The sequence below is a fragment of the Sporisorium graminicola genome, chromosome SGRAM_19 (genome assembly GCF_005498985.1).
Source record: "Sporisorium graminicola strain CBS 10092 chromosome SGRAM_19, whole genome shotgun sequence".
Lineage (NCBI taxonomy): Eukaryota > Fungi > Basidiomycota > Ustilaginomycetes > Ustilaginales > Ustilaginaceae > Sporisorium > Sporisorium graminicola.
The window spans coordinates 456,590-470,613 of record NC_043728.1 but is presented as its reverse complement, the minus strand read 5'-3'; the positions used below and the strand labels follow the sequence as shown (position 1 = coordinate 470,613).

Genomic DNA, 14,024 nt, shown 5'->3' with positions numbered 1-14,024 from the left:
TGCGCGTTGCTTGCTCGTCGTTACAGACTTCCAGCATCTACATACATAGACACAGTCGCCCAATATGGACGTCGACTTGATCCAGGTCGTCAACAAGCTCCAGGAGACCTTTACCGCCATCGGCGGCGACTCGGTCGACCTGCCTCAGATCGTCGTCGTCGGCTCACAGTCTGCAGGAAAGTCGAGTGTCCTCGAAACAATTGTCGGCCGCGACTTTTTGCCTCGAGGTAGCGGAATCGTCACTCGTCGTCCCCTCGTTCTCCAGCTCATTCACACTCCCTCCGCAAAGGACCAAGCAAAGCAAGCAAAGCAAGCAAAGCAGGGCAAGCAGTCGCAGTCCGCGCGTCCATACGACTTTGACGACGAGCCCGCACCAGAGCTCCTGCGCGGGGGCTCTGGCAGCAGGACGCCAACCTACGAAGAGTACGGCGAGTTCCTTCACCTCGACAAGCGCTTCACCGACTTCAACGAGATCCGACGCGAGATCGAAAACGAAACCTTCCGCGTAGCAGGGCAGAACAAGGGCGTCTCCAAGCTGCCCATCCACCTCAAGATCTACAGCCCCAATGTTCTCAACCTCACCCTCGTCGACTTGCCTGGTCTCACCAAGATCCCCGTCGGCGACCAACCCTCGGACATCGAACGTCAGATCCGCAACCTCGTCACCGACTACGTCTCCAAGCCCAACTGCATCATCCTCGCCGTCAGCCCTGCCAATGTCGATCTTGCCAACTCGGACAGCCTCAAGCTCGCCCGCACGGTGGATCCACAGGGACGCCGCACCATCGGTGTCCTTACCAAGCTCGACCTCATGGACCAAGGCACGCACGCCCTCGACATCCTCACCGGCCGTGTCTACCCGCTCAAGCTTGGCTTCATCGGCGTCGTCAACCGATCGCAGCAGGACATTAACGGCAACGTCTCCATGCTTGCCGCGCGACGCGCTGAGGAGGAGTTCTTCCGCTCACACGCCGCCTACAAGAACATCGCACACCGCTGCGGCACCAAGTTCCTCGCCAAATCGCTGAATCAGGTGCTCATGAGCCACATCCGCGACAAGCTGCCCGACATGAAGGCACGTCTCAACACCTTGATGGGCCAGACACAGCAGGAGCTTGCTGCGTTCGGTGACACCACCTTCCTCGGAGATCAGCACCGCGGCTCGCTCGTTCTCAAGCTCATGACCCAGTTCGCTCGTGATTTTGTCGCTTCCATCGACGGTACCACCTTTGACATCTCCACCAAGGAGCTCTGCGGTGGCGCCAGGATCTACTACATCTTCCAGGACGTCTTTGGTCACGCGCTGACCAGCATCAACCCCACCCACAACCTCACCGTGCAGGACATTCGCACCGCCATCCGCAACTCGACCGGTCCACGTCCCTCGCTCTTTGTGCCCGAAGCCGCATTTGAGCTGCTCATCAAGCCTCAGATCAAGCTTCTCGAGCCGCCCAGCTTGCGCTGTGTCGAGCTGGTCTACGAGGAGCTCATGAAAATTTGCCACAACTGCACCAGCTCGGAGCTGCAACGCTTCCCACGTCTCCACGCTCAGCTGATCGAGGTGGTCTCGGAGCTGCTGCGCGAACGACTCGGCCCCACCTCCGAGTACGTGCAGAGCCTCATTCAGATCCAAGCCGCCTACATCAACACCAACCATCCCGCCTTTGTGCAGGATTCGGCCAACATTGCACGCGAGCAGCGCGAAACGCAGGCACGCAAGCAGGTTGCCTTGCTTCCTTCCTCGTCTGGACGCAGAAACTCGTTTGACGACCCCGCCGATATATCGAACGAGCTCTCGGACGATGATGCCGACAGCGCCAACTCGCGCAGCCTCACTGTCAACGGCGCCAGCTCCAAGACTGGCGGCAATGCGCGCGATAAGAAGCAGCGGGCTGGATCGACGCACGAGCTGCGCCCACACTCTGCTTCGGCGCCCGACGGACGAGCCCACCACACCATTGGCCACGCGTCAGGGAGCGGCTACGCAAATGGCAGTGGCGCTTCTGTTGGTGGTGGAGGAGCCAAGGACACGTTCCTCAACTACTTCTTTGGAGGCGCGTCTGGGCTTCCTGTGGGCGGTGTTGGACCGTCGTCCGGTTTGGCCGGCTACCATGCGCCCGCGCCACATGCACTCCAGCCAAGGATGCCCGAGTACAATCATGCACGCGAGCACAAACCCAACGCAATGTCCGGTCGTACCGGCCTGGAGGGCAACTCGGCAGCCTACGACATGAAGTCGTTGGACAAGCATCTTGAGGCCACTCCCATCTCGTCAGATGAGTACGCGCTGTCGGACCGCGAGGAGCTCGAGACGACGCTGATTCGCTCCTTGATAGCCAGCTACTTCAACATTGTGCGTCTGTCGATCCAGGACCTGGTGCCCAAGGCGATCATGCATCTGCTGGTCAACTTCAGCCGTGAATCGGTGCAAAACAGGTTGGTGGCGTCGCTGTACAAGGAGAACCTGTTCGAGGAGCTGCTGTACGAGGACGAGGGCCTGACGAGCGAGAGGAAGCGCGTCAAGCAGCTGCTCGATGCGTACAGGGAGGCCTTTAACACGCTTTCTGAGGTCACATTCAAGCCGTCGGCCGGTGCATCTTGAGGTGCTTGCGCTTCCACGCCTCCACTGCTTTACGATATTCACGAGCGAGTCGAGCGAGCCAAGCGAGATTGCGTCACTTGTATGTTTCTGTGCACTGGGGTTATCCCACTCTCATTGCATGCCACGTTTTGTCTTTTCGAACCGTTTGATTTCCTACAAGAGTGTGAAGAGGCAAGTTGAAAGATGCGCAGATAAGATTTGCGAATGTCCTGTTAATGTTCATGAGAACTGTGTATGAATTGGCATGTCTATGGAGACGAAATGAGGAAATGGGCAAGCGACGCGAAGGTGGGGTCCGTATTGAGATCCAAGAGGTGCGACCCGCCCTCGGTGTCTTGGGAGAGCTTGGCGGGTGGCTCTGCGGCAAAGGCGATGACTAATCGTTGCAAGAAAGCCTTGAATCGATCGTGGAGCTGCTCATCGGCGAAGGCGGGGGGGCGGGAAGAAATGGCTATGCTAAGCGTCTGCGTCTCGCCCTGGGCAAAACCCACGAGATCGACCACGAAAGCTTCGCCCTGCGGTGTATGGCTCTGTGCCCACGTGAGCGAGCCCACCTTCCACTGCGCCGATGTGTCCGAAGCAATCGTTACGGATGAAAGATCGACAAGACCGAGGTTGGACAGGGAGAGTGCGCTGTCGAAAGGCGTAGAGCCGGCGGCTTTGTCGCCGAAGAACTTCTCCCACCCGTTGGCGTACCTCACGTCATGGCCTTCAAGTGAGCTTTTCACCACCTCCTCGTCCGAACGTTTCCGCTTATGCGACGAGGCGTCAAAGTCCGGGATGTACGCAAGCATACCCATGTGCTGCTTGGCCAGCTTGCGCCCGCGCGGACTGGCCAGGTCGGAAGCAAAGCGGTTTGTGAGCCGCCAGAACGTCTCGCCGCCTCGAACGCGGATGTCGTCCGTGTAGGACGAGACGTAGTTTCCCGTGGTAGTCGGCAGCAGTGGTGCAGGTGCAGGCGGCTCGACGTCCGCCGACAGGGTGGTTGCGTGACGTTGCTTGGGGGTCGGCGGAGTCTCCTCCCGCAGCGAAATAGGCGTACACGCGTTCAGGACGAGGTTGAAGCGCGAGAGTTCTGCGGCGGAGGTGGCGATGTGGTGCGACTGCGCGATGGCGGCGTAGAGCGCGGCAATCGCGAGGGTGTGGATGATCGCGTGTAGGGTTGCTGCTTTCTTTGTAGGGGATGATGGGTCGATGTGCAGCTTGGCGAGCTTTTTCAGCTTCGAGATGAGGTGTGGGGATGAGACGAAGATGATATCCAAAGCCGGCTTGCAGCTCCTTGGTTGGCGTACAATTTTGTTTGATGGCATTGATGTGCTCGCTTTGAGCACAGAGGAAGCAGGCCAAGACACGGGACCGCGCAGCTTAGCCTTGAGCTTCTTACCCAACGGCAGCTTCGGCAGAATGAGTTCCTGCCACACCACGCCCAGCATGTACGTCGTCGACGGCTTAAAGTTGAAGATGCGATCCGAAGCCGGCGGAATGAGCTCCCTACCCACCTTAACGGTCTCACCGCTGACCAATTTGTCGTCGCGCAACAGCATCTGGAAGAGATTCAGCGTCCCGCGCCCATCGTTGATCACATGGTCCGTGGCGAGCACCACGAGACACGACGTCCCATCCCCAATCCGGCTCAACTGCACCTTCCACAGCGGACCTTTGTCCAGCTGCGTTGAGCTAGGAAGCGCGATCTGCTCGGCAGAAATCGCGCGTGAGAACAGCGTATTTGCGTCGGCCGTGGAAAGGGTGGACCCGATGTGCAGAATGTCGTTCGAAGTGGGCGGCGGTTGGATCGGAGTCCATCGCGGTGCGCAAGAACGGGGCGCTTCGACGCAGTACGAGAGGAGCGGGTATTGCGTCAGAAGCGCGTCGATTCGATGGGTGAGGTGGGCGCGTACCGCGGAGAAGGCTTGCTCGAAGTTGCCAAGTTCTTCTTGTCGCTGGAGGTGGGGTTTGGGCGTGAGCTGCAAGATAGCGGCAACGCTGACGATCGAGGGCGAGTTGAGACAGCGACGAGCGACCGCGTAGCGTTCGTGCAGACTAATGGCTCGTGGTGAGGTAGTTGGTGTCGACATCTTGTTCGAAAAGGTTTGATGGAAGGCGTATCTTGATGGACAACCTCTGAGCCTAACCTTGACATCGCGCTGCTCTTGATATAGGAAAGCGAGTTGTCATGCAGGCGCCGTGATGGAAGCTTGTCAGCTCTGCTGGCCGGTGATGTCGACAGCTCCCTTGTTCCGAGAAGATCAGCACCGCGGTCTGCGGAACAAAACGTCGAGAGCCAGATGATACTGCCATGTGGGATGGCTGTGCCGGCATCCGATCCAAGAAAGGTCCCGATTCCGCGGCACTATCTGACGTTGTTGCTTGCTTGCTGGTGCTGCTACTGCTGTGCCGGGAAGATTTTCGTACCTGTCGCATTTGGAAAGTTGGCCTTGGAGAGCTTCACAGAAAGTCGGACCCTGAATAGCGGCGCTTTGCTGGTTTTCTAGACGGAAGCGATACGCCGGCACCTTCTTGCTGTTTGTCCGCGCTCCTCGATGCTCCGGCTACTACTGTAAGTCTAGTGCATTTGATGGCTGAGGTTGGGCGATTCGCTAGCTCACACCCTCCGAAGAGCAACGGAAGAGCAACTACAATAGCTGAGTCTTCATGGCGAATCGCACTTCAGAAGGGGATCGGGAATGCGGAGGTTCCACTCGTGCGAGACCCTGCTTTCCGCCTTCTTTGTTGAGAATGTTACATCTCGCTGTGAACCTTTCGAAAGAGTGGAGGAAAATCATTCGCACGTCCGGTCGAGACGCGTCGCTCTGAGACTTGAACGTATCTGTGCAAGCAAGCCGATTTGCCAGACTCCCAAAATGGAGTAAGTGCGATTTCCGAGAAACTGAGTCGTCCCCCACTTGGAGGCGATCAAAAAGAGAAAGAGAGCGAGAGAGGAAAGAGGAATTCGGCTAACCCTTGAATCCGTGTGAGCGAGCGAGAGACAAAGAGCGAGCGAGTGAGAAAGCTCTTTGCTAGCCTTGCCTTCTTTGCCTTTGCCTTGCTCGGCTTGCTCCCTCTCACCTTTGTTCGTCTCGCTGCAGCTCGCAAATTCAGCTTCAGCTTTCGATCCTCACTCGAGACCGGCACACTCAGATTCCCTTCATCCTCACCTCCATCCGATGCTGCTGATCCGTTCACGCTGCTCCGCTTATCTCTTCTTTACACTCCCATCTTGACCACCGCCAGCTCACAAGCAAGCAAGCAAGCAAGCAATCAACCAACCACGCTCCTTTTCTGAGCGTCGCCCGACATTGTGCTTGTAACCCGACTCGATCCAGATCGCTACCTCCATCCGTCCGCTCGCGTTGTAGTCCCCCCCAGTCCCCCCTCTCCCTGCGACAACCACCTTCGTCACTTGCCGCTGCCCTCTCTCTCTCTCTCCCAACTTGCTGGCTCGGCGCCCTTCATCACCAGAGCTCGTGCTCCACAAGCGACGATGCGATAGGACTGCTGTGCTCACACACACACACACACACATTCATCACTCCCTCTGCCTGGACCTCATCCGCCTTCAGAGCACGCCCTTCCTCGCGTCTGCCCCGCCGCCGTCGCCGGCTCATCGCGACGCCGCTGCACTCCTTCGTCGGCTCACATCAGGCTGACCCACTGCCGCGCTTCAGCTGCCGCTAATCCCTCCTGATCATGCCCTCCAGCGCGGCCACTCAGTCCAACATTGCCGCTGCTCAATCATCCGTAGCCACTTCTTCCAAGCACGCATATCACTCCCAACACGATCCTGCCGAGTCATCTGACGCAGAAACAGAACCTCTCCCTTACGACGACGACGACGACGACGACGACCAAGACGCACACGGCGACGTCATGGACCTCAACGATCTCGCACAGCACGCAGCTGCTTCGGCTGCTGCAGCCGTCCCCGACGACGTCGACGCTCCAGGCGAACCAGCGGACGTCTCGATGGACAGCCAGCTAGAGCCATCACAGGCAGAAGACCTAGCCCACCAAAACGAAGATGACGAGGACGCAGACGGCGAAGACGCTCTGCCCGCCTCTCAGCTCACTGCTACCCAAGATCCTAATTCTAATCTAAGCTCACCTCAAAAAACTGGCGGCTTCACCGGCGACGAGTTCAGCGACGAGAGCGAGCTCACCGACGAAGACGACGATCAGAACCAGGACGAAGACGGTTCCTCCCTCTCGGATGACGACCTGGGTGGTTCCGACGACGAAGACGAGGAAGAGGAAGACGGTGAAGACGAAGAGGACGACGATGACGACGATTCAAATAGCAAAACGCACGAGGACGAAGCAGCCGAGGCGCTTGCCGCTCTCACCGGCGGTGCCGAGGGCGCCGACGAGGATGCCGGCGCAGCAGCCGGTCTCGATGCCCTCGCTGCCCTTGCAACAGCTGGTGAGGCTGACGCAGACCACGCCGACGAAGATCAAGACGAAGATGACGACGAGGATGCATCGGATCAGGAAGGCGAGCATGCCGAAAGTGTGACAGCACCAGCAGATGGATCTGCCAAGTCCCGTCGACTTCAACAACTCCGTCAACAGGTTGATGGCGATGATCTCAGCTCTGACATCACTCCTGAACCTGAAGACAACGAAGGTGCCGATGATGCTGGCGCAGACAATGCCTCTGACCAAGAAGATGGCGGCTCGCCTCGCGAGACTGATCTCGATCTCATCGCCTCTATGAAGAAGCGCGCGGCGGCTACTGGCGGAGCCACCAGTCTTTTGGAGCCAGAGCAGCTGGTTGACAGTCTCCCCGGATCCGCCTCTTCTTCACGTGCCGTCACTCCACTCGGAGACGAGGACGAAGATGCTGAAAAAGCCGACCACGCGGAAGGCCGAGATGCTAATGCAGACGCCGATGTCAAAGCTCCCGAAGCCGACGCAGCAGAGGCTGAGCACCTCGACACGGCTGCTGGTACGCCCATTCCTGATGGCGCCGAGCACGACGAGGACACCTCTACCGACGAAGCCGCTATCCGCCGCCAAGAGGCAATGGAAGCCTTGACCAAGATCGAGATCGGCTTTGCCATGCTGCGCGACCGTCTCTACGTCGAGAGGCTCCAAGAGATCTCGAAAGAAGGCGAGATGATCCTCGACGGCACCCATCCCGAGCTTCTCCACCTTACCAAAGCGATAGAGACGCGCAGACAACGTCGCACCGAGCTCGTCGAGTTTTGGTTCGAGCATCAGGAAAAGCAGTACGAGCGCGTCGCCAAGGCTGAGGAGTTTGCAGCGTGGAGTATCTGGCGTTCCAGCTGCGCCGGCCTGCGTCGCGATATGATGGACGAGTTCAGCAGGAAACGCAGGCGACTCGATCGCGAAAAGCGTACCCTCGACGCACCCCGCCCAGCACGACGACATCAGATTTTTGAGACGGAGCTCGTGCGCAATCCAGACCGCTTGCACATCCCGTTGGACCCTCCATCGCGGGCAGAGGATGCCGAACGCGCTCAAGCAAACGGCTCCAAGGCTGGCCGCAAGCAGTCTGCCAAGCGCAAGGCGCTCGCTCGCGAGATCGACGCAGCAGACGAGTATGTCGCTTACCCGGATCTCAAAGGCCTCGCTGAACCCGACGTCATGATGGATATTGAGCAGATGGGTATCCGGCCCGCCGGCGTACCACCAGGCATGTACGATCCCTTCTATGGCGCTCCCATCGGTCTCGAGTTCCAGAACCCGGAGATCTATGCAATGTACGGACCCGAGGCGGCAGCTGCAGCCGCTGCGGCGGCCGCCCAGGCTCACATGAACGGTATGCCGTTCGGTCTGCCGCCAGGTGCACGTGGCATACCACCGCCGCCACCGGGCGCGATGATGGCGCCCGGCACGCCTGGTTCTGTTCATCATCGGCATGGCATGCATCCGCTCCCGCCACCGCCGGGACACATGCACGCAGGAATGGAGATGGGCATGATGGGCTTCGATCCATATGCCGCTGCCGAGATGGAGCGAGCGGCGCGCATGCATCACCACGAGCAACAGGCACGCATGGGCATGGATCCCAACGATCCGCACCACCGAAGCTCTCCGTTCCCGCCAGACATGTATCCGGGTTATCCGCCGCATTTCAACATACCACCTGGAGCTGGAGGGCCCGGTCCAGGCATGAACGCGGGCGGAGGCCGTGGATCGGGGATGGGCAAGATGCCGCCGTCGCCCACACCGCCTCATCGGGGCAGCAGTGGTGGGCGAAAGGAGCGCTCCAGCATTGAGGATGGGGTTCACGTCAGCGGTCGTGGACGCGGCGCTGCAAAGACGAGCGGACGAAGCAAGCAGGCTCGGCCGAGTCAAGCTTCGGGTGCAGCTGTCGAGTCGCCCACACATGGAAAACCGTCAAGCAGCGGAAAGACGAGTTTACCGCCACCGCCGTCAATGTCCTCGGGCGCTGTGGGCGCGATAGACGAGCGCGAACACAAGGTGCAGAGCAATGGCGCGGTAGCAGCGGGGCGCCGGGTTGCAGCAGGGCATCATCCGATGAAGCAGCCCGCGCCAGGGTTTGCGGGTGCCAGAAGTGGGCCCTCGCCAGGTCCGAATGGCGCGGCAGCACCGCTCACGGCTACACCAGTGGCGACGGCTGCTGCTGCGGGTGTAGGCAACAGAAGTCTGTATCCTTCCGAATAGTGGTGCAATGGAGGTGTTGGTTTGTCGTTGTTCACTTGCTTTTCATACGAATTGCATATCTTCTTACCGGAGTCGTGTACTAATTGAGCTTGCTGCCTTGTGAGTGCTGCCTGATCGAATTGAGGCGGTCAAGGAGCCTGTGCGGCGAGAAGGCAGAGCGCAGGAGACGATCTATTCGACATGATGAGCAGTCAGGGCACAGCGTTGCGATTTTATCAGATCCGAGCTCCATTTCGTTCTCGACTCCACTTCCGCGTGGCGGCCGTGAATTTGGCCGAGGATCTTCTTTTTTGATCGTGTAATATTGTCTTCCTGAAAAGCGAGCCAAGCTTGTTCCGTTGCTTTCACCGTCTTCGGCACCCACACACCCACACAGACTTCGGATGGGCAAGCATGACCTCAATATCAGCCTCAGCGTCGGCACTGCCCAACATCAACGGCGACGACGCGGCGTCTGGACTGGAAGGCCGCCACCTCACCATTCTGTACATGACGCAAACGGGCACCTCACAGGACGTCGCACTGCGAATCGCACGTCACGCCCAGCGCAAGCGCTACACCGTCTCAGTCACGGATGTTGCAGACTACGACGCCACCGACTTGGTCGGCGAGAGTCTTGTATTGTTCGTGATTTCGACGACGGGACAGGGCGAATTCCCCACGAGCGCCCGTCCGTTTTGGAACTTCCTCCTGCGCAAGGGCATCCCCGAAGACATCCTCGCCGACGTCACTTTCTCCGCCTTTGGACTGGGCGACACGACGTACCTGAGATTCTGTTGGCCCGTTAGGCTGCTAAGCAGGAGGCTGAAGGCGCTAGGTGCTGTGGAGCTGGTAGAGCACGGCGAGGGGGATGACATGCATTATTTGGGGCTGGAGGGCGAGCTTGTGCCGTGGCTGGAGAGGTTCTGGGCAAAGATGGACGAGGTTCTGCCGCTGCCCGAAGAGGTGAGAGAGGTCGGGAGGGACGAGCTGCTGCCCCCTGCAACGATGGTGAGGAGAGTGCAAAGTAAGGGTGCGGAGAACGAAGACAGGTCCAGCAGGGAGGAGAGGTTCACGAGACATCTGGAAGAGCATGGGTGGTCGCGATCGACGTTGAGCAAGAATGAACGTATGACGGCCGCCTATCACTTTCAAGATGTACGTCTGCTCGAGTTTGTCGATCCTCCGACTACCGGAAGGTGGTCCTCGCGCAACGGCAGCAACGCACGAGCAGCACAAAGCATCACTTCAACCACCTATCGACCAGGCGACGTGCTCTGTCTGCACCCCATCAACGATGAGCCTGCCGTCACCGAGATGCTCGCGCGCCTCAACTTGGACGGTTCCACCATGGTTACCCTATCCGGCACCACCGTCCCCTCCACCGTGCCTCAAGCACCGCACTCAATGTCACTTCAGGACCTCTTCACCAACCACCTTGATTTCACCGCCGTACCGACGCGGTCGTTCTTCGACCAGATCCGCCTCTTCTCCCCCACTGGATCGCTGGAACGAGAGAAACTCGATGAATATTGTGGCATCTACCCGGCCGAGGAGCTGGCCAAAGGAGCTAACCCGCAAGATGGGATCGACGAGATGTTCGAATACGCTCAAAGGCCGAGGCGGACGATCAAGGAGGTGCTCGAAGAGTTCAAGTCCGTTGTTGTGCCGTTGGAGTATGTGGCGGATGTGATACCGTGGATCAAGCCGAGAGAGTTCAGTATTGCGAGTGCACCGCCACCGTCCACGACACCAACACCACACACTGATGATGCTACCAATGAAGATGGTGATCGGTCGCATGCTATTCAGCTCAGCGTGGCGATCGTCAAGTACAAAACGAGGTTGCGCAAGTCGCGCACAGGTCTATGCACTCGATGGCTTGCAAAGCTGCCTATTGACACGCAAGTACCCATATTGCTCAAGCAGGGGTATTTGACTCTGCCGCCGCGAGAAGCACCGCTGATCCTGATCGGTCCAGGAACTGGGTGCGCGCCTCTCCGATCGCTCGTAATCGAACGGCTCTCCTCCCACGACTCTGCCGTCACGCCGCCGGAGATCCATCTGTTCCTTGGCTTCCGCTACCGACACAAGGACTATCTCTTCAGCCAAGACTGGCAGACGCTCCAACAGCAACACGCAAACACGCTGCATCTGCATACTGCGTTCAGCAGGGACGGCGAGGAAAAGACGTATGTTCAAGATCTGATTGTGCGGGAGGAGAACGCGCAGATGCTGTGGACTGCGATTGTCCAGCGCAATGCGTGGGTTGTTGTGGCGGGCGCGTCGGGGAAGATGCCGGAGCAGGTGAGGGGGGCATTTGAAAGGTTGGCGCAGATGTGTGGTGGGATGGACGAGGATCAGGCGACGAGGTTTTTGGATAGTTTAGAGAGGCAGAGGCGGTGGCAGGAGGAGTGCTGGTCGTGATGCAGCGATACAGTGTGATTTCGGAAGGGGCCGAGGGTGATGGCTCGGGAAGGAAGCGTGGAAAGTTTGCTGCGCTTCGATATGGTCGGACGATCCGATGGAGGTAATGGCAGCGTGGGAACATCACAACCGTTGGACTTTACCTTGCGGGGCTTCACCCTCGGTGGATCCAATCCTGCGAGAAAGTCACATTCGCAAGCGCTTTTTCAGTCGCCTCCCAGGCCGTTCGCCGTCGACTTCAAGTCTCAAGCCATTCGCTCCAACGATCGCGACATTGTCGAAGTGATATAAGATACCGTCGAGCTGGAAGATGCTCAAACCGGTCTTGGCACGGAGGGCGACGCTTTTCTACTTTGCGGATTTTCCCTCTGTGTCAGCACAAGCAGCTTTTCCTCGATGAGTGCGGAAACTACTCCGCATCCGCAAGGTGCGGATCCATCTCAACCGACACTATCCTCTCCCATCGACGTCTTTGACTCACCTAGCCTCCTCACGCTACCGCCACCTGGCAATCGCATCAGGTCGTCGCAGTCTTCAAGTCACCCTTCCAGACTTGGCCTGGTCTCGTTCAGCACCATGAGTCAAACCAAAAGCATTGGTGACAGCGCTGTGCTCCTTCGCGGACCCACTGAAGAGGAGGAAGAAGTGGATGAACTAGACGAGTTTGATGCACATGCGCCAAACGAGCTGGACTGTAGGTTTCCGCGTGCACAAACAGCTTCTATGGCCCATCTTCTGTGTCTCAGCCTGTCGACTGACTTCATTCTGTTCGGTTCTAGTCGAGCTTTGCGATCAGCTGGAGGCAGAGAGTCTCCTCACGGCTACGCAGAGTTGTGAGCAGCTGGCTTCCACCAATAAGATCAGCAGCGGAAGCGGCAGCTCCAGATCGCCGCAAAAGAGGACTCGAACCCCGTCTCTCCTGAATAGCACCCAAGTCATCGAGATCCGCGACACTTCGCCCAAGCCGCGGGTCCAGCAACCCAAGCGATCCAAGACTCAGAAGTCTGCCAACGACAACGCTGGTTCGCTCAAGCCTTTCTTCGAGGAGGATTGGGTGAAGGATCTTCTTGCGAACAGCAAAGGCGTACGCGCCTTCTCGCCGCCCGAGTTCGCTGGACCTAGCCTCAACGCGCGCGAGCCACAGCAGCCACCTGCTTCGCAAGCCGCACGAGACCTCGAAGGTGTTCCAGCTCGGGCCAAATCTGTATCTCAGCCCGCCCACGCTCAGCAAGGCAGTACCAAATCGGTAGTTGTCGCGATCCGCTCCAACACTGGCAGCGGCAACAGTTCGAGCAGTTCCGCAATCCGCATCGGTAACAGTGTCGGCAACAACAGCAGCAGCAGCGACGAAGACACTCTCCTCGCAAATTCCTACCGAGTCTCGCTGACCGCACTCGACCATTCTTCGCCTAGGCGTGTAGCTACAACCAAGGTCGTAGAAGCGGTGGCAGAGCTCAACTTGGCTTGCCAACGTGAGGCCGAAAGCCTGGAGGTGAAGCTCATGGAGCGCGACCTTGTCATTGACGGGCTGAGGGCCCAGCTCAGGAAGAGGTCTTCCAAGTAGCAAATGATGCCGCCTCGGACGTGTTTCCGCAAGACCGATAGCACCGCCACCATCCGCACCCGCACAATGCCCAGTCGATGTAACTTGAAACGTCGGCTCGAATCCCTTCATGAGGAGCGGGCTGTGAAAATATGATTGAAGCGATCGTGTCTATTTTTTGCTGATGCGTGTAAGATCGTTCGGTCAATTTTCGGATTGCGGGGTTTGGAGGGTCACGCGGGGATTCAGCGACTTGGGGTTGTGTCTTGTGACCGACCCTCTTGTCTCAGCGCTCATACTATGGCAAAAGGGGTCAGAAGCAAAGATGACGATCCGCATGCTACGGCAGCAAGCAGTCTTATTTTTCTCTCGGCATACCGGTTGAAGTCAAGTGCTTACTCGCATGTGGTCTTGGAACAGGCGTACAGGCGGCGGCATGATCGACAGAACCCCGTTTCCGAGCCAACCTTTTCGTCCGTGTAATCCCAAAAATTGAGCCTCGGGTCTACTCGTATTTGAGCATGGCGCGTGCGTTTCTTTCGGATTGAGATGGAAATGGCAAGCCACAAGCAGGCAAGGCATTGGATTGTGGGTGAACTCCGCCCGGCTGACATGCAGGACCGGTCGAAGCGAAGGCGCTTGCCTTTTTGCCTTTGCATTTGCCTTTGCCTATCCAGGCTACTGGCTGGTTCGCTCAACCCTCAATGTGCTTGCGAACGAGAGGGATATGAACAGCAAGATGTGCGTGACATGGACTCAATGCGCGTCGCCTTGTTCCTGGGCTGATACTATTAGCCGCATGGCCGAAGAGAGAGAGGGAGAGAA

General features: G+C 58.3%; 5 protein-coding genes across 5 annotated transcripts; 4 read left to right on the top strand and 1 right to left on the bottom strand.

Moving 5' to 3' along the window:
- Window positions 1–64: 64 nt before the first annotated feature.
- Window positions 65–2,602, top strand: EX895_003121 (uncharacterized protein; the record flags this gene model as incomplete). The annotated part of the gene is made up of 1 exon (XM_029883719.1): window positions 65–2,602. The coding sequence occupies one exon, from the start codon at window positions 65–67 to the stop codon at window positions 2,600–2,602; it is 2,538 nt and encodes an 845-aa protein (XP_029740010.1).
- Window positions 2,603–2,850: 248 nt separating this feature from the next.
- Window positions 2,851–4,677, bottom strand: EX895_003120 (uncharacterized protein; the record flags this gene model as incomplete). Its single annotated transcript, XM_029883718.1, has 1 exon — window positions 2,851–4,677. One exon carries the CDS (start codon window positions 4,675–4,677, stop codon window positions 2,851–2,853), a length of 1,827 nt encoding a protein of 608 aa, XP_029740009.1.
- A 1,612-nt stretch (window positions 4,678–6,289) lies between these two features.
- Window positions 6,290–9,250, top strand: EX895_003119 (uncharacterized protein; the record flags this gene model as incomplete). The annotated part of the gene is made up of 1 exon (XM_029883717.1): window positions 6,290–9,250. One exon carries the CDS (start codon window positions 6,290–6,292, stop codon window positions 9,248–9,250), a length of 2,961 nt encoding a protein of 986 aa, XP_029740008.1.
- Window positions 9,251–9,643: 393 nt separating this feature from the next.
- On the top strand, window positions 9,644–11,656 carry EX895_003118 (uncharacterized protein; the record flags this gene model as incomplete). Its single annotated transcript, XM_029883716.1, has 1 exon — window positions 9,644–11,656. The coding sequence occupies one exon, from the start codon at window positions 9,644–9,646 to the stop codon at window positions 11,654–11,656; it is 2,013 nt and encodes a 670-aa protein (XP_029740007.1).
- Window positions 11,657–12,052: 396 nt separating this feature from the next.
- EX895_003117 (uncharacterized protein) lies at window positions 12,053–13,220 on the top strand (the record flags this gene model as incomplete). Its single annotated transcript, XM_029883715.1, has 2 exons — window positions 12,053–12,350; window positions 12,436–13,220. 2 exons carry the CDS (start codon window positions 12,053–12,055, stop codon window positions 13,218–13,220), a joined length of 1,083 nt encoding a protein of 360 aa, XP_029740006.1.
- Window positions 13,221–14,024: the final 804 nt, after the last annotated feature.